At 49.7% G+C, this 26,141-nt stretch overlaps 1 protein-coding gene across 1 annotated transcript; it reads right to left on the reverse strand.

Annotated features, from left to right (window-relative positions):
- Window positions 1–588: 588 nt before the first annotated feature.
- On the reverse strand, window positions 589–23,399 carry TRIM42 (tripartite motif containing 42). Its single transcript, XM_062178789.1, has 5 exons — window positions 23,059–23,399; window positions 18,240–18,937; window positions 16,350–17,170; window positions 12,801–13,025; window positions 589–675 (listed from the first exon to the last, which is right to left on the reverse strand). The coding sequence occupies exons 1-5, from the start codon at window positions 23,397–23,399 to the stop codon at window positions 589–591; spliced, it is 2,172 nt and encodes a 723-aa protein (XP_062034773.1).
- Window positions 23,400–26,141: the final 2,742 nt, after the last annotated feature.

Below are 26,141 nucleotides of genomic sequence, written 5' to 3' on the forward strand. Positions count from 1 at the left end.
CTTTAAAGGGCCCCAGAAAAGTTTCGGGTTCCCTCTGGGCACTGAGAGAGGAAGTGTGGGGAGGACTCTCATTCTTCACAGCTTGAGTGGCCGACCCCAGATCATGAGTGCAAGCTGGGGAGAGGCCTATGTAGTGTGATAATTCGGGAAGGCATCCCAACAACGCTAAACATTGAAATAGATTTCACGGTGAGGTAATGAGCTCCCCATCTATCAGCGACTTGCTCTAATGCCCAAAGCTAAATGAGCCAGCATCAGCATGTACACCCAGGGGTGCCGACTGTGGCTACAGTGCCAATGGCTTGGTGATCGCTCAGTTTAAGACACCTCCACGTTCCGAGCCCAGCGCTAGACCCGCGGTGATGGAGGCACGCAGAGCTGCTGGGCCCTCGGCGCCATCATAATGAGCGACCAGCAGCCTCTGATGTCAGGCCTCTCCTTTTATTAGCTCTTGGAAGACTGCTGGCACAAAGTTCATCTGCAGCCTCCTTGAAGAATACAGTGAGAAAAATACATATCCACTCGCCTGCGTGTGTATGAAGGTCCATTCTGTGGTGCATCGCCGAGGGTGCTGCCTGGGACGCGGGCTCAGAAGCGCTTCTGGAGAGCAGACTGGATATTCTTCAGCAGGCCCCACTTAGCTCGGTTCTTCCCCCGCCCATCTGGCGTTACCACCTGCAATCAGAGGCAAAGAACCATGCCACGAGGAAGACAGCAGCCCCCAGGAGCCCTGGCCCATGCATGCTGGACACTCCACACATCGTATCATTCACTCCTCGAGACAGCCAGAGGAGGCAGGCACCATCGGTCCCATGTTATAGATGAAGAAGTCAAGGCTCCAAGGACCAGTGACTTTCTCTGGGACCTGCAGCTGAAGTGTGGTGGGGTTCTGACTCCAGGGACCAAGTCCTGTTCTCTTTAAGGCAGCTCCCCTGGAACTTGTTCCTGTTACAGCTCGTGTGAGTTGTATGGTTCAGCTAATGTGTGTGATACTCTTAGCAGACTGTCAGCACCTTGATGAGGGTGTGGGGAAGAAATGACAGTCTTCCCTGTCTTCCCAACTGGCCGGTATGGTAAAGAGAAGATTCTTAGAAAAGCGGATGAGCGGTAAGTAGATCTAGAACTTGTCCATCTGCTCAATGTTTCCCTTTGTTGCAGGCAGGAGGGTTCCACACTGTGTTCACAGGGCATGAGGGGTAAATGGGATCCTTCTAGAAACTTCCACAGCTCCGCTGTGGATCTCCGTGCCTTACCTTGGATGTGGAGGGTACCTTCCCAGTATACAGGTACCGAGGGGCATTTAGGGAGTGAGGAGGGGCCCCCGGGGTCAGAGGCGTGCATGTACCATGGATGTGGACTTGTGGGGCGGGAAGGGCAGCGGTTAGGGTGAGAACAGCGAAGAGGAATGTTTGCACACAGCACTGAGTCTCTGTGTACAAAGCTTTGCATCTTCTATACTTGGATGCAAAGAGAAAGGGCAATAAATTTAGACACTTCTTAGCATTATGCTCTCTCCTTTTATAAAATTTATGTTTGATTTTAGAGAAAAGAAGGCTGCAAGTGCGGTAAAGGTCATAGTGTACACGTGACCTTGGGTTACTCATTGCTTGGTGGAAAAGGAGATAATCCACAGAGACAGCCCTGAGGAAGCCAGCATACATGGCGTAAGACCGATGCACAGAGCTACTAGAGGGAGTGGGGAAGGGTCACAGCGGGATGAGGGGCCATGGGAATGATTTGCAAAAAGTAGTTTTTGCCTTATACTTAGGCTCTTCCAAGATTAAAAATCATGTGTGATGTGTGAATTGGCAACAAGAATTGAGGTGTGCGTGTGGACAAGGAGACGGGGCGGAACAGAGGCCTGAAGAGAAATGAAAAACGGAACCTGAGCTACTAAAGAGATTGAAACGCCAGCTGACAGCCCCACCCTGGCCGAATGCCCCGGGCTCAGCTTGCTTCCAGGTGAATTCTGCCAGACTCGGAGGAAAGAGTTGTTCTAGGAAGTGGGAGAAGAGCAGGTGCTTCCTGGTTCCTTTTATTAACCTGGAGGAATATTGATTCTGGAACCAGATTAAAAACCAATATAAGCAAGAAACTGTAAGTCCAGTTTACTGATATCATAGATGCAATTATCCAAAGTAAAACAGAAGCTAAGTGAAGCCAAGTGTATTAAAAAGTAACACATTGCCACTTACAGTTTATCCCACGAATGCAAGCAGGGTTTGGCATCAGAAAAATCAATCAAGGGGATTCACTTCATTAATAATAGCCTAAAGAAGAAGCATCTTAGGAGTTTCTCAAATAGCACAATTAACAAAGTTCAGCTGTTCATGTACAAGCTCTCCAAAGACTGGGAGTAGAAGGAACTTGCCAAGTTAAGAATGCTTATGTATCACTAAAATGGAATCCAAAATAGTTACGCAGTGGAGAAACTTTAAGACTACCAGTGGGATACTTGGTAAGGAGTTCTGCTGTCATTTCTACTGCTGAAGAAAAATGCAAGGCCCTGGCCAAATCTATAAGGAAAGAAAGAGAAATAGAGTTTCAAGGCTTAAAAGATACACAACCACCATTTTTAAAATAAAAAATAGGATTTTCTTAAAGATTTATTTATTTATTTATTTGGAAGTTAAATTTACACAGAGAGAGGAGAGGCAGAGAGAGAGAGAGAGAGAGAGAGAGAGGTCTTCCATCCAATGGTTCACTCCCCTAGTTGGCCACAACAGCCGGAACTGCGCCAATGCGGAGCCAGGAGCCAGGAGCTTCTTCTGGGTCTCCCACGCAGGTGCAGGGGCCTAAGGACTTGAGCCATCTTCTACTGCTATCCCAGGCCACAGCAGAGAGCTGGATTGGAAGTGGAGCAGCCAGGTCTTGAACCAGTGCCCATATGGGATGCCTGCGCTTCAGGCCAGGGCATTAACCCTCTAAGCCACAGCACCGGCCCCCCAAAAATAGGATATTTTTGACTGGAAAAATAAGCAGAATCAAGATAAAACCTCAGAATAAGAGAGCTGTTTGAGATTGTGTGAATCAGGATTAACCTACAAAGGGCAATGATCTTTATTCTAAACCAGCAACTCGTTAGAAAAATATAGCAAAGTATGAAATCACATTCCTGGGGCCAGCGCTATGGCATAGCCAGTTAAAGCCAGTCTGCAGTGCTGGCATCCCCTATGGGTGCTGGTTCGAGTCCTGGCTGCTCCACTTCCGATCTAGCTCTCTGCTATGGCCTGGGAAAGTAGTGGAAAATGGCCCAAGTCTTTGGGCCCCTGCACCTATGTAGGAGATCTAGAAGAAGCTCCTGCCTCCTGGCTTCGGATTGGCCCATCTCTGGCCATTGCAGCCATTTGAGGAGTGAACCAGAGGATGGAAGACCTTTCTCTCTGCCTCTCTCTAACTCTGCCTTTCGAATAAATAAATAAATAAATCTTTAAAAAGTAATCACATACCTAACATCAATACCATCTATATAAACCATATGTTTTGTGTATTTTTATTGTACATATTTAAGGTGTGTAACATGATGTGTTGATATACATAGTGAAATGATTATTCTGGTCAATAAAATTAGCATAGCATCACTTCACACAGTAAACTTTTGTTTTATGTGTGTGCTAAGAGTACCTAAAATCTTAGCAGCTTTACAGTGTCCACGCGATATTATTAACATTCTTATACTGTACAGTAGATCTCTAAGTTCTCTAGTTTAACCATGAGTGCATAGTACCTCTGGAGAACAAACTTCAAAAACCCTAGTGGAGCACATGGAAGATGGTTTGAATAAATACTCAGATAGATTACGGAATTATCAATCATCTCCCGATCAGTGATCCCAGGCCTTCTTAATCAAATTGCATCTGGATTATTTTTTAAGATTTCAATTTTCTTCTAAATTTATATGAAATAATACATTTCTATGATTAACTGAAGAAATCTTAGGAGAACAGAAGAACGGGTGTACTTACCTTGCACTTCATCAAGGCATAGCACAGAGTTGAGTGAGGTTACAGAACTGACACTAGGATGGTACTGTCTTTTTTTTTTTTTTTTTTTTGACAGGCAGAGTGGACAGTAGAGAGAGACAGAGAGAAAGGTCTTCCTTTGCCGTTGGTTCACCCTCCAATGGCCGCCGCGGTAGGCGCGCTGTGGCCGGCACACCGCGCTGATCTGATGGCAGGAGCCAGGTGCTTATCCTGGTCTCCCATGGGGTGCAGGGCCCAAGCACTTGGGCCATCCTCCACTGCACTCCCTGGCCATAGCAGAGAGCTGGCCTGGAAGAGGGGCAACCGGGACAGGATCGGTGCCCCGACCGGGACTAGAACCCAGTGTGCCGCTGCCACAAGGCGGAGGATTAGCCTATTGAGCCGCGGCGCCGACCTTTTTTTTTTTTTTTTTTTTTTTTACTTTTTTTTTTTTTTTTTTGACAGGCAGAGTGGACAGTGAGAGAGAGAGACAGAGAGAAAGGTCTTCCTTTGCCGTTGGTTCACCCTCCAATGGCCGCCGCGGTAGGTGCGCTGCGGCCGGCGCACCGCGCTGATCCGATGGCAGGAGCCAGGTGCTTCCTCCTGGTCTCCCATGGGGTGCAGGGCCCAAGCACTTGGGCCATCCTCCACTGCACTCCCTGGCCATAGCAGAGAGCTGGCCTGGAAGAGGGGCAACCGGGACAGGATCGGTGCCCCGACCGGGACTAGAACCCGGTGTGCCGGCGCCGCAAGGCGGAGGATTAGCCTAGTGAGCCGCGGCGCCGGCTTTTTTTTTTTTTTTTTTGATAGGCAGAGTGGACGGTGAGAGAGACAGAGAGAAAGGTCTTCCTTTGCCGTTGGTTCACCCCCCAATGGCTGCTGCAGCCAGTGTGCTGCCACGCTGATCTGAAGCCAGGAGCCAGGTGCTTCTCCTGGTCTCCCTTGCTGGTGCAGAGCCCAAGGACCTGGGCCATCCTCCACTGCCCTCCCAGGCCACAGCAGAGGGCTGGCCTGGAAGAGGGACAACTGGGACAGAATCCAGCATCCCGACCAGGACTAGAACCCGGTGTGCCGGTGCCGCAGGCGGAGGATTAGCCTATTAAGCTGCAGCGCCAGCCGGGTGCTGTTTTATTTTTTATTTTTTGTTTCATAAATGTGAATTTACAAAGTGCAACTTTTGTATTGTTGTGGCTCCCCCCCCCCAACCTCCCTCCCTCCCGTGGCCCTCCCCTCTCCCTCTCCCTCTCCCTCTCCCATCCCGCCCTTTATCGAGTTTCATTTTCAATTACCTTCATATACTGAAGATCAACTAAGCAAGGATTTCAACAGGCTGCACTCACACAACCGCACAAGGTATAGGGTATTGTTCAATTAGTAGTGTTTTTACGTTTCATAGTAAAACACATTAAGGACAGAGATCCTATGTGGGGAGCATGTACCCAGTGACTCCCGTTGTTGATTTAACAATTGGCGCTCTTATTTATGATGTCAGCAATCACCCGAGACTCTTGCTATGAGCTGTCTAGGCTATGGAAGCCCCTTGAGTTCACCAACTCTGAACTTGTTTAGTCAAGGCCGTATCACAGTGGACATGTGAGGGACGGCGCTGTGGCGTAGCAGGTAAAGCCACCACCTGCAGTGCTGGCATCCCACATGGGCGCTGGTTCAAGTCCTGGCTGCTCCACTTCTGATCCAGCTCTCTGCTGTGGCCTGGGAAAACAGTAGAAGATGGCCCAAGTCCTTGGGTCCCTGCACCCATGTGGGAGACCCGGAAGAAGCTCATGGCTCTTGGCCTCAGATGGCATGGCTCTGGCTGTTGCGGCCAGTTGGGGAATGAACCATCAGATGGAAGACCTCTCTCTTGCTGGCGCCGTGGCTCAATAGGCTAATCCTCTGCCTTGCGGCACTGGCACACTGGGTTCTAGTCCCGGTCGGGATGCCGGATTCTGTCCCGGTTGCCCCTCTTCCAGGCCAGCTCTCTGCTGTGGCCCAGGAGGGCAGTGGAGGATGGCCCAAGTCCTTGGGCCCTGCACCCCATGGGAGACCAGGAGGAAGCACCTGGCTCCTGCCTTTGGATCAGCGCAGTGCGCCGGCTGTGGCGGCCATTGGAGGGTGAACCAATGGCAAAGGAAGACCTTTCTCTCTGTCTCTCTCTCTCACTGTCCACTCTGCCTGTCAAAAAAAAAAAAAAAAAAAAGACCTCTCTCTCTCTCTCTGCCTCTCCTTCTTTCTCTGTGTAACTCTGACTTTCAAATAAATAAATAAATCTTTTTTAAAAAAGACACATGGACCAATCAGCTACAATGGAGTTCAGAGACATACCCCCAAATGTGTGACAACTGAGTGTGCGACCAACGTGGCACCTTCGCTGCACACGTTGTAGGGAAAAGCATTGCTTGGGTGATGGCGCTGGAAAAACTGGCTCGCTAGATGGCAAAAGAGCACCTTTCTTCCTAGCACTACGTACAAAAGTAGAGTCTGAGTCTGCGTGGGTTAAAGCCCTAGATTTGAAAGGTGCAACTGTAAATTTAATAAAGGAACAGATAAAAGATTATCTTTGTGATCTAAACCTAGGGAAAAACTTTTTAAACAAAATTTCTAAAGGTCAGACCATAAGGAAAAAGAAATTGATGACTTTAACGCTCAAAATTGAAGATTTCTGCTGTCTCATGAAGTCCACTATGCACAAAGTTAATAGACAAATGTCAGAGGAGGAAAGATTTAGCATCTCCAACTGTTATCTAGAACACACAAGGACATCCCGCAGATCACCTAGAAAAAGAAAAATGCAATGGGAAAATGGGTAATGGATAGCAGCAGGCTATTCACAGAGGAGGGAATCCTGAAAACCAGCAAGCATAGGAACCAAAATTTAACACAGTAAGGAGATATCACTTTACACCTATTGGTTTAGCAAAGTGGTAGGAAGCCAGATCCTGCCAGATGTGGGTGGGGCTTAGGATATAGGTATAGGATATAGGTATTTCTCATGGGAGTGTACGTGGACAAGGTCAAATGAAGTACTTGCTGCTCTACCACTGAATCTGAAATGGTCTAAGTAGCATCCCTCACCCTCCCATCCCTGTGCTAAAGCCCTAGTGCCTAGGATCTCAGAAGGTGATGCATTTGGAGACAGGGCACTCAGAGGTGATTATGTTAAGATGAGGTCACTATGCTGGGCCTCAGTCCAGCCAGACTGGTCCTTAGAAGAAGAGGAAATCTGCACAGAGAGGGACCCCAGGGGTGCCCGTGCACAGAGGCACAGCCACGTGAGGACACGAGCCAACCTCAGGGGAAACCAAGCCCGCCAACACCTTGATCTCAGACTTCCAGCCTCCAGACCTGTGAAAGAAGGAACCTCAGTTGCTCCCCCAACCCCGTCTGTGATTTCCTCTTGTGGCAGTGCCGGCAGCGACCCAGGAATCCAGAGACATTCTCAGAGCCTGCCCCGTGCACGAGGTGTCCTGTGTGAGGCCGGTCGCTGCAGTGTCACTGGAGGTCACCCGGGTGTCCTCAGCCTGGTGGAGGAGGAGGCAGGTCACAGGCAGTTACAAATGCACACTGAGGGATGAGGCGGCATCTACAGCAAGGGTTGAGATGCCCGTGACCGCAGCGATGGCTCATAAAAATAGGGTTTAGGAGACACAGGCTAGGAAACAAAGTAAGACCTGTAACACAACGCTACTGGTGTCAGCACCACGCTGAATGCAACAATACACAACATGTGAGGACTCACAAATAAGATGCACTAAACCTGGGAAGACTGACACCGAGGAAGCACATCAACAAAACAAAGGCCTGAGGCATATGATTAACTCAACACTCTGAATATGAGGTTCAAAAAAGCAGGTGTAGCTTGAACCTAAATCATACCCACTCCAGGGTTCAAACCTGTTTACAGGGCAAGTAAAGAGGGACTAAAAGGAGTCCATCTACATGAAGGACCAGGAGCGATATAGAAAGGAATAGTTCATAGGGACATAGGGACTGCAAAGCATTCCAGTTGCACTTTAGGGTGTGAGGCACTGTGAGTGTGTGAGGGGCTGGGTAACTACGCTGAGTGTGGATTGTTCTCCAGCTCCGGTCCTTGGAGACACGTGGCTCAGCCTGTGGAGGGGTTTGCGGTGAGGAGAGATGAACAACCGGTGTGGTGATGCCAGGTGGCCCTGCTCTGTGCTGAGTGCAGCAGGTGCACGGGCGGAATGGGAAGGTGGCGACACTGTAGAGACTCCAGAAAGCCACAACAGGAGTACTCACTTAAGACACACAGGGTGCAAGGGGACAGCAAAGACTGGGATGGGGGTGAAAGGGGGGCCAGGAGTTGCTGCAGGTCCTGATGAGCTACAGGGAAAGACCCAGCAATGTACCCCCATGGTGACTGTCATCAGGCCTGAAATTTTACGTCTGAATCGGATGTAGCCAGGCACATCCAGTCTATAGGTTTGGGTAGGCAGAATGAGGGCCCCCCCCGAAGATGCCCATACCCCTATCCCAGAAGCTGGGACCATGCATGCTGCATAGCAAGGGAGACTCAGGTCACTAGGCATCTGGTCTTCAGACAGGGAGGTGGTTCTGAGTCCGCAGGTGGCCCCCGTGCGATCACATAGGTCCTTCTGGGGGAACGATGAGGTGGAAGAGAACCCGAGAGATGGCAGTGTTGTTGGCTTTGAAGATGGAGAAGTGATCTTGACCCAAGGAATGCAGGTGGCTTCTGGAAGCTGGAGAAGCCAAGGGAACACATTGTCCCTCAGACCCTCCAGAAGGAACACAGCCCCTTCTGCTTTGACCCAGGGAGACCCATTTTTAACTTCTGATCTCCAGAACTTGAAGGTAATAAATAATTAGTGCTGTTAAAACTCCAAATTGGCAAAAGCAGCAGCAGGGAACAAAAGCAGGTAAACTTGTCAAGGGAAGACTCGTGGAAGTCAGCTGAGTTTTCAAGTCACAGGGAGACAGGGGCTTGCAGAAATGGGAATGAATGGGACCCAGCAGGGACACGGAGGACCCAAGGGAGAGCAGGAGGAGAAACTGGGGCTGAACCGTACATGATTCACTAAGAACGCATTTCTCTATCCCTTCCCCAATGACAATAGGCTCTCGGATGCTGCAGGCCCTCAGCTGGGAGCACAGGCAAAGACGGGTGAGTGGGGCCCCCAGGGTGCCTATCTTCATGGAGCCTGCAGACTGCTGCGGCTCAAACTGGGTCCCAGCTACTCGCTCTTTCTTTCCTTCTTTTCCTTTATTTATTTATTTTTTATTTTATTTTATTTTTTTGACAGGCAGAGTGGACAGTGAGAGAGACAGAGAGAAAGGTTCCTTTACCGTTGGTTCACCCTCCAATGGCTGCTGCAGCTGGCGCACTGCGCTGATCCGAAGCCAGGAACCAGGTGCTTCTCCTGGTCTCCCATGCGGGTGCAGGGCCCCAGCACTTGGGCCATCCTCCACTGCCCTCCCGGGCCACAGCAGAGAGCTGGACTGGAAGAGGGGCAACCGGGACAGAATCCGGCACCCCAACTTGGACTAGAACCCGGTGTGCCAGCACCAGAAGGTGGAGGATTAGCCTATTGAGCCACGGCGCCGGCCTTCCTTTTTTTTTTCCTTAAAAATTTACTTATTTATTTGAGTTATAGAGAGAGACAGAAGGGGAGAGAGAGAGTGTGTGTGTTCTTGTCTGCTGGTTCACTCCCCAAATAGCTGCAACAGCCATGGCTGAGCCAGGCCGATGCCAAGAGCCAGGAGCTTCTTCCAGGTCTCCCACATGGGTACAAGGGCCCAAGGACTTGGGTCATCTGCTGTTGCTTTCCTAGGTACATCAGCAGGGAGCTGGATCAGAAGTAGAGCCAGGACTTGAACCAGCATCCATATGGGATGCTGGCACTGCAGGCAGTGGCTTAATCTGCTACGCCACAATGTCAGCCCCCAACCAGGTGCTCTCTCTAAGGTGGGATTTTGCCTCTCAAAGAAATACAAGTTCAGCTTTCACTGCTGCTGGCTTTGACATTGTTCTAGAGTGAGGAATCATGGCCCCAAGGCTGAGCCTCCCCTGGCCCAGGCTTAGTAACATATGACATGGCGCAGAGGACAAAGTGCCCTAGCTTTGGGTACCCACCTCGGTTCCCACTGAACCCCTCCTTTGTGTTCCATGAGACCAGACACTTCCCTCCCTGGGCTGTAAAAGGAGGCGGCAGCTCTCTGCTTTCCCAGTGCCTGGCATGATCATTGAAAATGAATACACAACGTCTGACACAGAGTTGGCTTTCTATTGGAACCTTTAAAAAGCATCGGAGTTACGCATTGTACTGTGAATAAAAGTCCTGTAGAAAACAAGGAGTCTTAGGCTACGCAAATCAAATAGAAAAGATATTATTTCACTTCTGCTACAGAGGGACATATGATGGAAATACTGCATTTTGGATCAGAAATGCTTCTGCTGCCTCCTCGCAGCTTTTAAATGAGAGCTTTCAGGAATCCTGCATGGCACTGATGCCGCAGGAAAAAAATTGTCGATTTTATAGGAAAGAGCTGAAGTCATTACTTTCATGAAGCTTTATAAATGTCATTCAAACACACCATCTTATTTTCATTTGCTATTGAAGCCTTTACTTATGCAAATCATGACAAATGTTAAGGAAACCAGTGTCTCCCCCGGAATGCTAATATTGCCACAAAGAAGGGAGGAAGAATTACTTCTGAAGGAAAAATCTATACTGCAGCTCCTCAAGTCAAATAAAAATGAAGCTTCCAGAAGTCCTCATTAATTAGGGCACTGCTCATTTAGACATTGTGTTAAAAAGCAAAGGGACTGGCATGCGTTTCCCTGTTCTACCGAGAGGGCAAACTCATCGCATAAACACAATTTTGGGGTATTTTCCTTCTTGGATGATTGCATAAAACATATCATGGCTACCGGGCTTCTTATGGCGTTTTGTGATTACTAATTTAATTTATTTTTCCTTCACTCTTCGATTTGGATATTCATTCATCATTTGTTGGATCACATTTTCATTCATGTATTCATTCCATGACCATTAAGAAACTGCCGGCTGCGGGAAGCATTGTAGGAGAGAGGAACTAGATATGAGTTTTGTTCTCATGGACTTCACAGTTGGAGAGCGACAACAAAACATCTGCCCCACGAAGGCCTCAGAGGGACTGCAACAGCAGGCTTGACACTGTCTGCTCTGTGCGCCCATCCCTGTCCCTGGAATCTAAAATGATATGAACAGTCCTGAGAGTCTCTTATGGGCAAGGCATTTCTGAGGTGAAATGAGAGCCGAGAAGAAAGATGGAATTGGAAAGAAAGGCGAATTTCAAGAGGCTGCATTGCAAAGCATGGTAGGAGCCATGGGGTATTCCCTGCTCCAAAGAGAAGGATGGGTCTCTGGGGCAATGACTCACAGAATGATTTGCTGGGGTAGTCCAGGGGGAGTGGCTACAGGGCGTTCTCATCCCACTGCCTTCCTATGGGAGGCTCTAGCCTCTGTGTGTGTAGGTATGTGTGTGTGTATGGGTGTGTGTGTGTGCATGTGCGTGTGTGTGTGAGCACATGTGGGTCCTGGGCTCCAGGACCCTGGAGCTGGTCATCAGGGTGCAATTGCCCACCCCAGGAGCCCTGCTTCCAGGATACTGGCCAACGGCATAGTCCTGCCTCACCCTACCTCCTTCTGCTGCCCCTCTTCCCTGGAGATAGCAGCCCACTGTATTCTTGTCTTCAAACATGTGACAAGGGGACTAACACTTGACAATGGTCGCTTGGGCACTGGAGTTCTAAGGTCACAAGAGGGCTGGGCCATGACAACACAAAACCACATGCACACTGAACTTAGGGGAGCAGAGCTAAGGGCTAGTTGAAAAGGGTGCAGATTCAGCAAGAAGCAGAGGAAGAGGGAGACAGAGATAGGGAGACAGAGACAACGACAGCAAGAGATGGAGAATGTCTGAGGACTTTCCAGTTCCTGTGGGAATCAGATGAGAGGAATGTTCTGGAAGTGGTGTCAGGAGATGCCTCTCTCTCTCTCTGTATAATAAATTCTCTCCTTTCAAAAGCTGAAATAAATAGACTTGTCTTTTTTTTTTTTTTTTTTCTTCTAAGGAGTCCCTGATTAAGACATAATCTACTCTGATTGCAAAGAGCACCATCATGGTGACACAGCAAGACAGCTCTGGGCAGTCTTGATATTTTTCTTCTCTCTTTCCTTTTAATAGCAATAAAATTAATTTCAGAGGGTGTGTCCCTCGGGGATATAAAGAAGCATCGGCCTTGTGTCACCAAGAAGACAGGAACATCCGTTGCTCCTTCTCTGGAGCCCACACTGACCAGCTCAGGGGTTGTTCTCTGAGTTTCCTATATGCAACAAATGCACGTTTTAGTGTAAGTAGGTTTTAAAACCACTAGGAGATACACTAGAAGAATTATTTACTGTTTGCCAGGAATTCCGACATAACCGGACATCTTCTATTTTAACTGCTAAATCTGGCGATCAGTGCTTGGCTGGGCACAGAACCTCTCTTAATCTTTCTTACACAATTATTTCTTATTCTTCTCACACCACAGTTATTTATTCTTTACTGGAACCTGAGCACCTTGAAGGCAAGGATTAAGCTTTGTTTTCCCCTGAATCTCTGCATCCTAACACAACGCCTGGAGCAAAGGCACAGGACTAACAATCCCCAGAAAGTCCGCTGGGGCCCACAGCTCTCTCTTTGGCCTCAAGTTAGTGAATTTTCTGGCCTTGGGGGAGAGCCCTGTTGTGGGGTCTGCGATCTTACGGTCATACTAACGGGGTCGCACCCCGAGCCTATGTAGGAAGTGTGTTTGGGAGAGAGCGGGCACAGTACCTTGCACACGTCGCTCCACTGCCCGGGGCCATTGTCATTGATGGCTCTCACTTTAAACAGGTACTCAGTGTTGGGGGTCAGGTTGTGCAGTTCGAGATTCTGCTGCATTATGTCACGAATCTGTCCACAGAGCTCTGTTCGCACGTTGTTAGGCGGGGTCGTAACGAGTTCGTAGAATTCCATCTCGAAAGAGTCCACGTCTTCTGTGGGGCACGTCCAGTACACCTACAGAAGAAATGAATGCATCAGGTGACACCAGCAGACATCCCTCAGCCTGCCCTTGGTGGGAACACTGCTGCTGGCTGTCCTGTGGAGAGCTGGAGCTGACTCCGCCCCCTGTATGCGGGGGACTTTGAGCTAGGTTCTGTGCAACAGCCTTGGCAGGCTGTGTGATGAGGGCTGGTATGGTGACCAAAGAGTGCTGTGTGGCTGGCTGATGTTCTCCTGACACCACTGAGGAAGTAGCTACTATTTATTGAAGACCAGATTCTGTCAGGCGCTGCCACCCCTACCTCGTTTAGTCCTGGCAATGCCCTGGAAGGTAGATTCTGTGTGATTCCGTTTTGTAGGCCCAGAACGATTAGTAGGCTTTACTGGAAAAACAGAATACTAGAAGATGGGACGTTTACCTATTCCAACCGTTTATATTATACATAAGGAAATAGAATCCAGAGACATTAAAATGACTTTTCCGGCCAGCCCCGCGGCTCACTAGGCTAATCCTCCGCCTGCGGCACTGGCACCCCGGGTTCTAGTCCTGGTTGGGGCGCCGGTTCTGTTCTGGTTGCTCCTCTTCCAGTCCAGCTCTCTGTTGTGGCCCGGGAAGGCAGTGGAGGATGGCCCGGGTGCTTGGGCCCTGCACCTGCATGGGAGACCAGGAGGAAGCACCTGGCTCCTGGCTTCGGATCGGCACAATGTGCTGGCTGTGGCGGCCACTTGAGGGGTGAACCAACGGAAAAGGGAGGACCTTTCTCTCTGTCTGTCTCTCTCTCACTGTCTAACTCTGCCTGTCAAAAAAAAAAAAAAAAAAAAAGAGACTTTCCCAATAATGGAGAATCTGTGTTTGCTCTCAAAGCATAAAATAGCAACTCCTGGGAAAAGACTCAACAAGTGTCAGTAGTAGGTGGTACCTGCCAAATCCATTTGCAAAGCAGCAGAAATGAACTTACTTTTTTTTCTGATTATCAGAACAAACATACTCATCAATGACACACTTGGAAAATACAGAAAAAGTGTAAGGGAAAAAGTGAACATCGCAAATAATCTCACAATTGAGTTAATTCATTATTATTTCTTTTTAATTTTGAAATACAAGCACAAATACATGTAATATGGATTATGTTGCTTCAAATCTTGCTTTCTTCACTTACTATAATTTATATATTTTTCTATATCATTAAAAATTCAGTGAAGCACCATCTCTGAAAACTGCCCTATAAATAATGTAACCTTTATCTAGTCGAACATTTAGATTGTTTCTAATTTTATACTCAAATAAATGTGGCAACAAATACTTACAGGCACGGAAATTCATCTGCATTTTTAATCATTTCCTTTGAAGGGGTTTCTAGAGTTAAAAAACCTCCAGGATTTTAACAAAACATATTAACAAATTATAAGATGAACTTTAAGAATATTTTTGATGCCAATGTTCTAAAGATCTGACAGGGATGTCAACAGAGATTTAATCTCCTGTGTGACACAGCACTATGATGCCTGTGCAAAGTCCATTCTGTGGCCCTAAAATAGGGATCAGTGATGGCTTCACAAGGAGTGCCATTGTCTGGTGGCTCTCTCCACTGCCACCCTTGCCTGGTTGTTCTATGGAAGCCCATTTCTGGAGCTTCCCTGGGGATGACCAATAGTGGCGTGGGGTGACTGTTCCCCAAGCCCAACTATGGAGCAGAGGCCACCAGTACTTACACCGCAGGCTAAACTCCTGCCAATTTCCCAAGAGGTCTGAGTGGACATGCAGGTGACACGTCCTCAGGGACTGCCTACCCTGAACCAATGGTGCATACACTGTAGGTCTTGCTCATGCAGTAGCCCTTGGAGATGAGTTCGGCTGCTGAGTGATGGGCGTCCCTCCTGTGAAGGGCGGGGACACTACCATGTCTCTAGGCCATGGGAGGCCATGTTACCTAATGTGGTCATTCTTAGTGTCAGTCATCCAAGAGGTCTTCAAAACTTTCATGGGAAATGGACATAATGAAAAAACTGCACAGATTTCAATTTTTATTGCGCCAAAATAAACTTCAATCTTCTCATTTCTCTGTTTGAAGTCCCCTTGTACTTTTCCATTCTCCCAAGATATCATAATCTGCGTGTTGAAACTCACAATGATATTTCAAAAAGTTCATGGAAAATGGAATGAAAGATGTCTATTCTGTTGCAAAGTTTTTTGAAATCCATGCATAGCTTTTTCATAATACACGTTTTATTTATTGATGCCTGGTCTGTGGCAGGCCTTCACTTTCTTGCATTCAGATAACCCGCTACTACAGTATGGGCTGCAGATGGCAGCAGTGGCAACACCTGGGCGCTTGTGAGAAACACAACGGGATGTGTCAGGCCCCCCTGCAACCAGTGAAACAGAATCTGTGCTTTAACAACATCCCTGGGCGCACGGCAGTGTTGAGAAGCCTTGGTTCAGATGTCAAGGAAGCCCAGAGTCTTTGAGAGTATCTCAGAGAATGGGGCAAGAGATGGGCTCAGCCACACAGGCTGGCCTGGGAGGGGCCTGTGATGAAGCCCAGGAGGAGGCAAGATACACCTCCGTCCAGTATTGAGTCATATATTCATCTCTTGCTTCCATGGGGCTTAACAAAGTATCCTACAAGCATATTTGAAAGGCATATGACGCTTGTCCATGTTGGGTCGAGGGTGTCATTCCCATGAGGCCCACTGGTGGCAGCTGTAGGGATCTGTGAGACACCCACTCTTTAGCCCCACCCCCGCTCTGCAAACAAGGATAGATCTCAGGAGATAAGAACTGGCTTTCTATTGCGGATTATTCTTCCAATAAGAGTATTGGATTTTCCAATATTGGAATATCCAGTATTCTTCTAGTAAGAATAATCAATAACAATAATGGATAGTTTCTTTAGGAAAGGTAGCCAATTTGAAAGAGCCAAGCTCATGGGCAAAGGGGCCTGCATTCCTGATTCCCATTTCTGTGATCCATAACAGACCATCCCTCAGGAAACACCACCTCCTGCCAGCCGTCTCCTTAAACTACTCTGGTTCCCAACAGGAGTTCTCTGTCAGTAGAGAAACTGCCTGGGAGTGGGGGTCAGGCTCTCAGTTTTATTTCTGGCCATGCTTTAAATATACCTTGACTGTTTGGTTTGAGCCAACCTTGGGTTATTTAAGATTTCAGAACTCATTCCTTTTGAACAGGCTGACCCCCAAAGACATGAGAGAAGCAGGTCTGAGCAGCCAGAACCCAGAGGTCAAACAACATCCCCTTCCCACCCACCTCCACTCTGGACCCCACAACCTCCCACCTTCCCCACGGGGCCCAGAGCCTTTTTTTTTTTTTTTTTTTACCTTAGCGGCTCTTGGATACACCAGAGTCTGGTAGATAACAATTGGGCCTGGGGTTTTCACAGAGGTGTCGTTGAACGAGTACCAGTTGTGGAAGCTGTTGCAGTTCTGTGCAGGCTGGCTGTCGGCTGTGGCACTCCAGTAGGTGTACAGTCCATCGGGGGGCTTGGCAGGTGCAGCCGACTGGGTCCTCCCGTAGGCCTCCAGACCCCCCTTGGCCTTCTCACCAGCGGCACTGAAGGACAGCAAGGAGGAACTCCGCTGGTATATCTGCTGGTTGCCGAAGCTGTGGGTGCTGAACGTGACCTTCCTGGCGATCATCATCTCCGAGTGCATGGGGTAGGGGGCGGGCAGCGAGTCCCCGGAGGAACACACCTTCTTGGGTCCCGTGGGGAAGAGCTCGTGAATGGCGCTGGAGAGCTCGGCGAAGTCCAAGGGCATGCAGTGCATGGAGTGCAGCCGCAGGTGCGGGTCGGGCCGGTAGGTGCTCTGGATGCCGTCCTCGATCTGGTCCACCAGGATCTTGGCCGACTGTAAGAAGGCCACTTGGCCCGTCTCCTTCAGGGCCTCCTTGGAGTAGGCTATCAGGCCATCCATCTCATTCACCTTCAGAGTGGTGACTTGGACGTACTTCTCGATCTCCTTCTGCCTGGACACTTCCAGATTCTCGATCTGCTCCATGATGCTCTTCTCTTTCTCCTGCAGAATGCTGCGCAGCTTTAGAAACCCGCTTCTGATCTCCTTCCGCTTTGCCTCCTTATCCGCTTTAAAACTGTTTTTTAGAATGTTGAACTCCATGAGGTCATTATCGATTTCATACCGGACTGCGAAACAACCAAGTTGCTTACTGTTAGAAGCTTCCTCTCCCCAGATGCCAAAGCCACAGCAAACCCTTAAACGGCCTTGGCCTCCGAGGGAGTGAGTGGATGGAGGGCAGGCACTCCCAGCTGGGCTGAAGGTGGCCTTGCTCAGAACGCCCCTCCCTCTCACCTCCCCCAGGTGTCAGGAGCCGTCCTCCCTGACCTACCCCCAGCTGGTGAAAGCGATCCCTCTGGTTCCTGCCACACTTCCCCTGTGTGCAGGCTGGACTTGAGAAGAGGCAAGTCACCCAGGCCGGGGCCCTGTTTTTCCTGCAGGAAGGTGGGCTTTTGCAGTGGAGGAAGACAGAAGTACATTTCTGATGACCCCTTCTACATGCTGCCTTGCCTCATTCACCCAGAATCCAGCCTCAGACAGCAGTGGGAAATCGGCAAAGTGTTCCCTCACCCGGGGGCCCTCTTGCACACCCGTGGTCCTGCATAGCAGCCTTTGTCTCTCTCGTGGTTCAGCGCTGTTCCCTCTCCTGCCTTTCCCCCTCTCCCTTTCAAGAAAGCGTCTGCAGTCACACTCCACAGGGAACCAATCCATCCTGCACCCTGTCATATGGCACTTCAATTTTAAGTTCACCCAGTCAGTCATTCAGCAAACATTCCTCAGAGCCATGCTACACACTGCAGGCCTTTCCAGGCGCTAGGAATACAGACATGAGTATGAAGTGTACTTATACTCAAGGCACTCACAAACCCAACCATACGATGGCTGAAGGGTGCTGTTGCAGGGTGAGCCTGTGGCACGTCTCTGTGAGATGAACACCGTTGTTAGGGCCTAACGAGCAAGTGGGAGCATGCCAGCCATCTTTCACCTATACTACAGGAGAGCCCTCCCCCGCTTAAGAGGCCAACACCGTGGTGCATTGGTTCTGGGGCGGCCGGTGGCAGGTGCAGCGCCAGGCCAACCACCCACGCCAGCCCGGCGCTTGTCGGCGTTCCCGCGGCGCCACCTAGTGGCTCTCACGAAACAGACCGCCCCAACCGCCTGGCCCGGGGTGGAGGTGGGGGCCGGAAGCACCAGGACCTGCTTTGAACTTGGCGATGGCGCTGAAGAGCGCGGCGGCCCTCTCGGAGCAGGCGTCGATGAGGCCGACGGTGTCATGGCCGCTGTGGAAGGCGACCTTGCAGAAGGTGCAGAGCAGCTCGTTGTCGTTGCGGCAGTACTCGTTGATGCGGCTGGACGGGTGGTGGATGCACACCTTCTCGTCCTGGTCCTCGGGGCTGGTGTCCACGAAGACGTGGTCCTGCATGGCCACGTCCGAGTGGAAGGCCTTGAGGCATTCGTTGCACAGGTTGAGGCGACAGGTGATGCAGCGCTTGTAGGCGATGCGCCGTTTGCGGCAGACCTGGCAGAGGATGGGCCCGGAGGAGCGGTCGAAGCGCCACTTGAGGTAGCCGTGCTGCTGCATGTAGCGCTTGGTGAGGCGGCCGCGCAGGTAGTTCTCGGGCAGTTGCATCTTGTTGCTGTAGGGCATGCAGTGCGAGCGGTTGCACACCGGACAGATGAGGATGAAAAAGTTCTCCGTGACCTCGGCGTGCTTCTGCAGCTGCCGCAGGCACTTCTCGCACAGGCTGTGGTTGCAGGGCAGCATGAAGGAGTGCAGGCGCAGCCGGTTGCACATGGGGCAGGTGAGATGGTCCACCAGGTGGCTGTTGGCTGGCATCGACTTCAGGTCATCCACCTGGGTGTCGCTGCTCCCGATGCGCAGGGCGGTCTTGGAGCTGAAAGGAAGAGCGGACAGGTTGAGAGCCGGCTCGGCTTCTCCACCTTGGTGGTCAGAGAGGCAGCACAGGGTTCTGCACCTGCCGCCACCAGCCCTGAGCTGGGTGACCTCGGGTAGGGCAGTCAACCTCTCTCTGCCCCCTTCCTGGTGATGCGGTGAGTGCCCACGCCGCAGAGCCTCTTCAGAGGGTTGACTCTGAGTGTCATAGCGTACTATGTCAGGTGTCAGCCAAAGAAATCAGGGAGATGGAGGGAGGTAGGGGGGAAAGGGAGAGAGAATGAGCACAGGGTTCAGAGACAGGTGTCAATGGCCTAGGGAGCTGTGGCAGCGGTAGGAATGGAGGTGAGGAAATGCATATGGCTGAGCAGGACAGGTGAGACCAGAGACATAGCAGCCCCCAGAACACAGCAGGTGCACTCTGCCTGCTTGTGACTTTTGGGCAAAATCGGCAGAGGCTGGCCTGGCATGGTCAGCTAGGCCCTAGGACTCTGCTGGGACATGGCAATGTTACAGCACCAGCATCTGTGACCCTGACGCATCAAAGCAGAGACAAGAGAGCCTCCTGATGTTGGGACTCAGATGCACCGTCCACACCAAACACCTGTCTAGCCTGGTGAGTGCGTGGGGCTGTTGTCTTTTATTTTATTATGTTAATGTTTCCCAATGGCAATTTAGGCCCAGCATCCAGATAAGATGTATTCAGATACCCAGGTTGTCACCTAACATGAGCCCAAGGCCTGTAATAATTGATGCTCTCACATTTCAGTGGGTGAATAAATCCAGTCCTGTCCAACTACAAGTGTGTTCTTGGTGGTTTTTACTTGTAAGACATTGGCAGAGAAAGGTGTGTGTGTGTCTTCCTCCTCCAGGAAGCCCATGAGATGTGGCTCTCAGACCCCCTGGAGATGGATGCAATTGAAGGGTGGTGCTGCATCTGAGTTCACCTTTGGGATGAGTGTCTCCCCCTTTCTCATCCCCAGCTTTCTCACTTGGAAATCAAAGCATACCTACTACTTCCGGGGGGAGGCTCCTGAAACTCTCTAAATGCTTAGCTGCTGGTATGCAGTCAGCATTGAATAAACCCAGCCACTCCAACAACTTCCCGCTGCTCCTGGCCAGCTCAGGCCCAAGGAGAGGACACAGCCACAGTGGAGGAAAGCAGTGCTCAAGTCCATGAGAAGCCTGTGTTTCAGGGCCAGCACTGTGGTGTGATGGATAAAGCTGCCACCTGCAGCAACAGCACCCCCTATAGGCACCAGTTACAAGTCCCAGCTGCTCCACTTCTGACCCAGCTCTCTGCTATGGCCTGGAAAAGCAGTAGAAGATGGCCCAAGCCTGGGGCCCCTGCACCCGCATGGGAGACCCAGAGGAAGCTCCTGGCTCCTGGCTTCAGATCAGCCCAACTCCAGCTGTTGCAGCCATCTGGGGATTGAACCAGGGGATGGAAACTCCCCCCTCGCCCCTGTCTCTCTGTAACTCTGCCTTTCAAATAAATGAATGACTCTTTAAAAAAAAAAAAGTGTGTTTCTACTAGTGTGCGTGTGTGCATGTGTGTGTGTGTAAGGTCATCTATTTTATCTCTGAGGCTGATTTTGAATATTTCATTGAAAGAAGTGTGGGTTTGAAATAAACACATGCTTATCCAATTCAAGTTCTGAGACATTACAATAAAGCAGTTTATGACAATCAGTGAATTGGCTGTGGGAACGGAGCTGCAAGCAGACACGAAATCTGTGGATCTTTCCTGTCTGTTCTCCTCTGCTCGCATTAGGCATGTTCGGATGTTGGTCCTGACATCAAGGCTGTGTTTCCATCTGCTTTTGCCTTTCTGCTTTCCCTGTAGGAGCGAGGCCCTGTCTCCATCCCCACTCCCTTGGGCAGGGTCCTGGGCCTCAGAGTCCAGGTTCTCAGAGGGGCCTCCTGGGCACACAGGGATGGAGTCACCCTCAGGTGCCTGGCAGGCCCATCTCTCAGGGTTTGGATGCTGGGCTCTAGCCCACCAGCCTTGATGGTCTCAGCTGGTTCCACTTCGCCATCCTAGCCTCCTGCCTGGAGTCAGTCATCAAGAGCGGTAAAGGATAACACATGGAGGCTGGATGGACTTCTTGAGTCTGATTTTAAAAATGGGACTCTGAGAACCAGGGCGTACTATGACAGGTGTCAGCCAAAGAAATCAGGGAGATGGAGGGAGGTGGGGGGAGAGAAAGAGCACAGGGTTCAGAGACAGGTGTCAATGGCCTAGGGAGCTGTGGCAGCGATAGGAATGGAGGTGAGGAAATGCATATGGCTGAGCGGGACAGGTGAGACTAGAGAGAGGTGAGTGGCTGTAACTGCTCAGCAGGAAGCAGTGATGAGGGGCAGGGGAGGCGGGGCTTCAGAACCCAGGGAAGGGGCCAGGAAGAAGACAGGCACAATGCAGCACAGCTGCCTTCCTGAGGCTCCCAAGTGCATCCCTGCTCATCCTGCAGAAGCCTCAGGTGTGGACAAGGTGTTCAGTAGCCAGGGATCCATGCCCAGGCGCCAGGCCCTGCAGCCTGGTCTTCCTGCTAAACTATCTGCCTCTGGTCCTTTCTCCTCCCTCTCCCCAGTTCAGGCCTGGTCTCCTTGCCCCTGGATTCTCACTGTCTCCCCTGGCAAGTCTCCTGGCTTCCCTCCCTGCCCCCTCAGGCCATTCTGCACCTTGGAATCACCTGGACAGGATAGGCCTTATATAATTCTGATGCCCAGGTGGTACCCCAGGCCAATAAAAATCAGAATTTTGGGAGGCAGTGGAGCAGGCTTAGGTATTTTTAAAGATCCCTGCATGATTGCAAATGCATACAAATTTGGGAGCCACTGATGCCAAAGCCACTTTCCCAAAGCAGCAGTTTCATCCCTCCTGGAAAGGGCTCAGTGGCTCTCCGTGGCTGGTGCTTGAGAATGGGCATGTCCAGGGAGAGGGGTGTGGCCACTGCTTTCCACACCTTGGAACCTCTGGACTTGACGCTAGAGTCCCTGGATTCCAGCAAGCACCAGAGAGGGCTGTGCAGGGAGACTCATGTTTTGTACGCCCCTACCTAGCACCTAATCGCGAGACAGATCCTACAAACATTCTCGCCCTGAGTCCACCAAACCTTTGTTGGTAGAACTGCTGATGTAGCCTTGAAGGCCTTCAGACTTGCTTCCCATTGTTCAGCCTCTCCTAGTCCACTCATCTCACAGTGCTGAGTAAGTCTGCCCTTACCAGGCTCCTCTCACAGGGACAGAAAAAGACTGGCTCAGTAGAGTAGGAAGAGGCTATACAGTGCTTGGTGGGGATGACTAATGCCCCGAATGAACACCTGGAGGCCCAAAACACCATGTCTTCTCCATGGGAAAGTCGAGGAGGCCGACGGGAGTTCAGAGGTGTCTGGGGCACTCAGGTGAATACTCAAAAGTGGTCCTTCTAAATTCTTACTTTTCCAAGAAATGTTGCATATATCAAGAGTTCACAGTAGCAGAAGGAAGAGCAATTTATATTTTTATGTCACCTATCAGGTTGCAAAGCACATGCAAAGAGCCCTCAACAAATTCATGGAAAATGAGGATCATGAACAACTTTGCACCCAAATCAACTTATGTCTGAACTCCATTGTCCATGCACTTCACATCAGTCCTCACAGGGTCTCTCCATTTTGCAGCACAACACTTGAAATTTAAAAGCATGGTTTCTGGGTTCAAATCCTGATTCTGCATCTTGCTAGCTGTGCCAACCCGGGTGGCTTCACCTCTCAAAGGCTCTGTTGTTGGGTCCAGTGGGCTCAGGGAGAGGAGGGTTCCCCAGGGTCCCCCCCATGCAGTGCCTGGCAAGCTGCTTAAGCACTGATTATTGGCTCTGAGTACTTTGCACCCATGAGAGAATTGTGGGTCAGAAGAGTGTTGCAAGCATTCACACGCTTATGGATTTTCAATTTGGAAGTTAGAGTCTATACTGGTTAGTATCCTAGGATACACTTAATTGCTACATGGTTAGTATATAAGGATATACTCAATTGCTACAAAATTCCTGGCTTCCTTTTCCCACAGAGAGAAATGAACCCAGGGTTTACCAGCCCACCCTGTGGGCCCCCAGCTGGCACTGAGTTCCCAGTGTTCACTTACGAGGTGCGGATGCTCTTGAGGCGGCCCTTGCGGAAGGTGATGGTGGCATTGCGACAGCAGCGGCTCTCATAGTAGTAGCACTTGAGATTGCTGCTGGTCGTGCAGCAGCATTTGCAGTTGGGATCGTTGGCCCAGGAGCAGCAGCACCAGTGGCAGTTGGGGTTATCGGAGCAGGTGCAGTGGCAGAACTGGCAGTTCCGCTCATCCTTGTACGGGCAGGGGAAGCAGGTGCAGTTCCTCTCCGAGGTGAAGATGAACTTACAGCACAGACAGGAGCACAGCTGAGGACAACATCTCTGCCATGTACAACATGGCGAGCAAACGCACATAGCAGTCTCCATGGCCCCTACATGATTGCCACGTCCCCACCGTGGCTCTTGGTGTCTCCTCTACCAGAATCCTGCTGCCAGTTCTCAGTGGAGGTGTCCCTCCTCCCCCACCCGGTGAGGCCGTCAGCCTGAGAGTTGCAAGAAGTTGGCTGTTAGGAGGCCCTCACCAGTGGTGTCTCTGCCAGGAAGCTCATGGGCTAGCATGGACATGAGGCCATTTGCTGATGTCACAATCGCCGGCTCCTCGCTGTGTCTCACCGTGCTGGGGAGCTGGCAGATGAAGCCTCTGGAGTGGTTAGCAGGTGAGTTGATGGGTACTCCCCTCATGCCTCCATGGGACCAGCTCCAGAGGAGCTGTCCCCGGTCTCCTTCCTGGTTGTGGGGTATATTTCAGAAGCTATTTCTTCTTGCTTGGTGCTTGCCCGTAGTTTGGGCAAACTGATTTCAGGGAATGTCTTCGCAGACTGAGAAGCCTGGCATGACTAATTGGAAAAGTTTTCCTCTCCTGGGTTTTTCCTGCATGATAGAACTCCTTACAGTGTTTACAAATGGCAACAAGGAGGGTATGGCATGGAAGGAGGTGTCACCATTTGTGGAAAGAACTAAAGGAGCAGAAGACACCACTTCCTTCAAGCGCTTCTTTTGAAAGTCATTGCTCTTACTGCATAATGACTGGTCTGTTTCATGAGGCTTCGTAGAAACCTCCGAATGTTTTTTGCCAATTCTGCAGCTTCAAGGGGTTTGACCAAGTCTTAGGCTTTGCTTCCTTTTCCCCACCCTACTATCAGTCCCCTAGTCCCTCCCTGTTAATCAAGAAGTTATAATGCTACACGAGCTTTATACTTTTGTGCTAGCAGTGTGCTCCGGATACCTGGAAACAACACCCTAATGGGGTGAATTTCGCTTTCCACTTGATGCAGCTTGCAAAGGTTCAAAGAGCAAAGTGTTCATGACCACACTGCACGATGGTATGAAGGCTGCAGTATTACTTTTCCAAAAAGGAGCAGAACTGAAGGCTGAGTTTGGCTGCTCGAGCCGATTGCATAATTCAGGATCGCTCCCCATAATGATCACCTCCATAATAGGAAAGAACGTTCACTGAGTGCTAACGGTGCCAGCCACACACCGATTTTAAGTTTCTAGAAATGGGAGGCCTGGATCATAGGGTATGTGCTTTATCTTTTCTGATAGATGCCACTAAATTGCCTACTCAAATAAATGTGTCAGTTCGTACTGACACCAGTAATGGATGAGAGACATCTTTCCCACACATTTGCCCAAACTCAATTTTATCTGCCTTTCTCCCTAGGCTCCAGGCCCAGAGGTCCAAATGGCATTCTTGGGTTCACGGTATATTTTCATTACTGGTCTCTGTGAAGTCCCCTCTTTTTAGAAATTGTTATTGACATTACAATTCACTTACCATTAAATTTACCATGAACAATTGAATAGTTTTCAGTATAATCATAAAACTGTGCAGCTGTCACCAAGACCTAATTCCAAAACGTTTTCATCACCCCAAAAGGCACTCAAGGGCAGTCAGCCACTCCTCATTCCCCAGCGGCTCCTGTCTACCCTTGAGAAGCACCCTAAGTTCTAAGGATTTGCCTGCTTTGGACATTCCCTGTAAATGGAATCGTATCATATATGGCTTTTGTGTCTGGACTCTTTAGCTTAGCACAGTGTTTTTGGGTTCATCCATGTGTAGCATGTATCAGTATTTCATTTTTTAATGACTGAATAATATTGTTATAATATAATATTGTTATAATATTTTGTTTATCCATTATAATTGTTGGACATTGAAGTGTTTCTACTTTTTGGCTTTAGAAATCCTATTACTCTGAGTATTTGTACGCAAGAATTTGTATAAATATGCATTTTCAGTTCTGGGGCAGAATTGCTTGTTCATATGGATACTCTGTGTTTAAGATTTTTTTAGAAAATATCAAAAACTATTTTCACAATGGCTTCACAATTCTGCATTCGCACCTGCAATATGTGAGGTGACCATTTCTCCACAGCCTTACCCAGACTTGCTACTGCCCACTCACTTCTGAATATAGATATCAAGAAAGTGTAAAGTGGAATCTGCTTGGAATTTAGATCTGAGATTTCCCGACAACGGTGTTGAGGTCTTTGCCTGTGCTGATCGGCCAGTATCTTCTTTGGGTAAATGTCTGCTCAAATCCTTCACCTGTTTTAAAATGAGTTATTTGTCTTTTTATTGGTGAGTTATAAGAGGTCTTTATATAATCTAGACACCGGACCCTGACCAGTGATCTGTGGCTATTTTCTCCATCACATGGTATCTTTTCCTTTTGAATAATGTCCTTTATTTGAGGCAGAATGCTTTAAATTTTGGCAAAGTACAATCTATATATTTTTAAAAAATATTTATTTATTTGAAAGGCAGAGTTACAGAGACAGAGGTGCAGAGAGAGAGAGAGAGAGAGAGAGAGAGAGGCCTTCCATCTACTAGTTCACTCACCAAATGGCTGCAACAGCCAGAGCTGGGCCTATCCGAAGCCAGGAGCTTGGAGCTTCTTCCAGGTCTCCCACGTGGGTGCAGCGGCCCAAGCACTTGGGCCATCTGCTACCATTTTCCCAGACCATAGTAGAGAGCTGGATCGAAAGTGGGGCAGCTGGGACTCAAACTGACACCCATATGGGATGCTGGCTCTGCAGGCGGTGGCTTTACCTGCTGTGCCACAGCACCAGTCCCTCTGTTTTTGTAGCTTGTGTTTTGGTGTC

Source organism: Lepus europaeus, chromosome 2 (assembly GCF_033115175.1).
Source record: "Lepus europaeus isolate LE1 chromosome 2, mLepTim1.pri, whole genome shotgun sequence".
NCBI classification, from domain to species: domain Eukaryota; kingdom Metazoa; phylum Chordata; class Mammalia; order Lagomorpha; family Leporidae; genus Lepus; species Lepus europaeus.

Excerpts from the sequence above, each read along its gene's own strand:
- TRIM42 (XM_062178789.1), bottom strand. The coding sequence starts at position 23,399 with ATGGAGACTGCTATGTGCGTTTGCTCGCCATGTTGTACATGGCAGAGA. Across the intron at positions 18,938-23,058 it reads CTCAAGAGCATCCGCACCTC|CTCCAAGACCGCCCTGCGCA; the intron begins GTAAGTGAACAC and ends TCTTCCTTTCAG. Across the intron at positions 13,026-16,349 it reads TGTATCCAAGAGCCGCTAAG|GTGTACTGGACGTGCCCCAC; the intron begins GTAAAAAAAAAA and ends TTTCTTCTGTAG.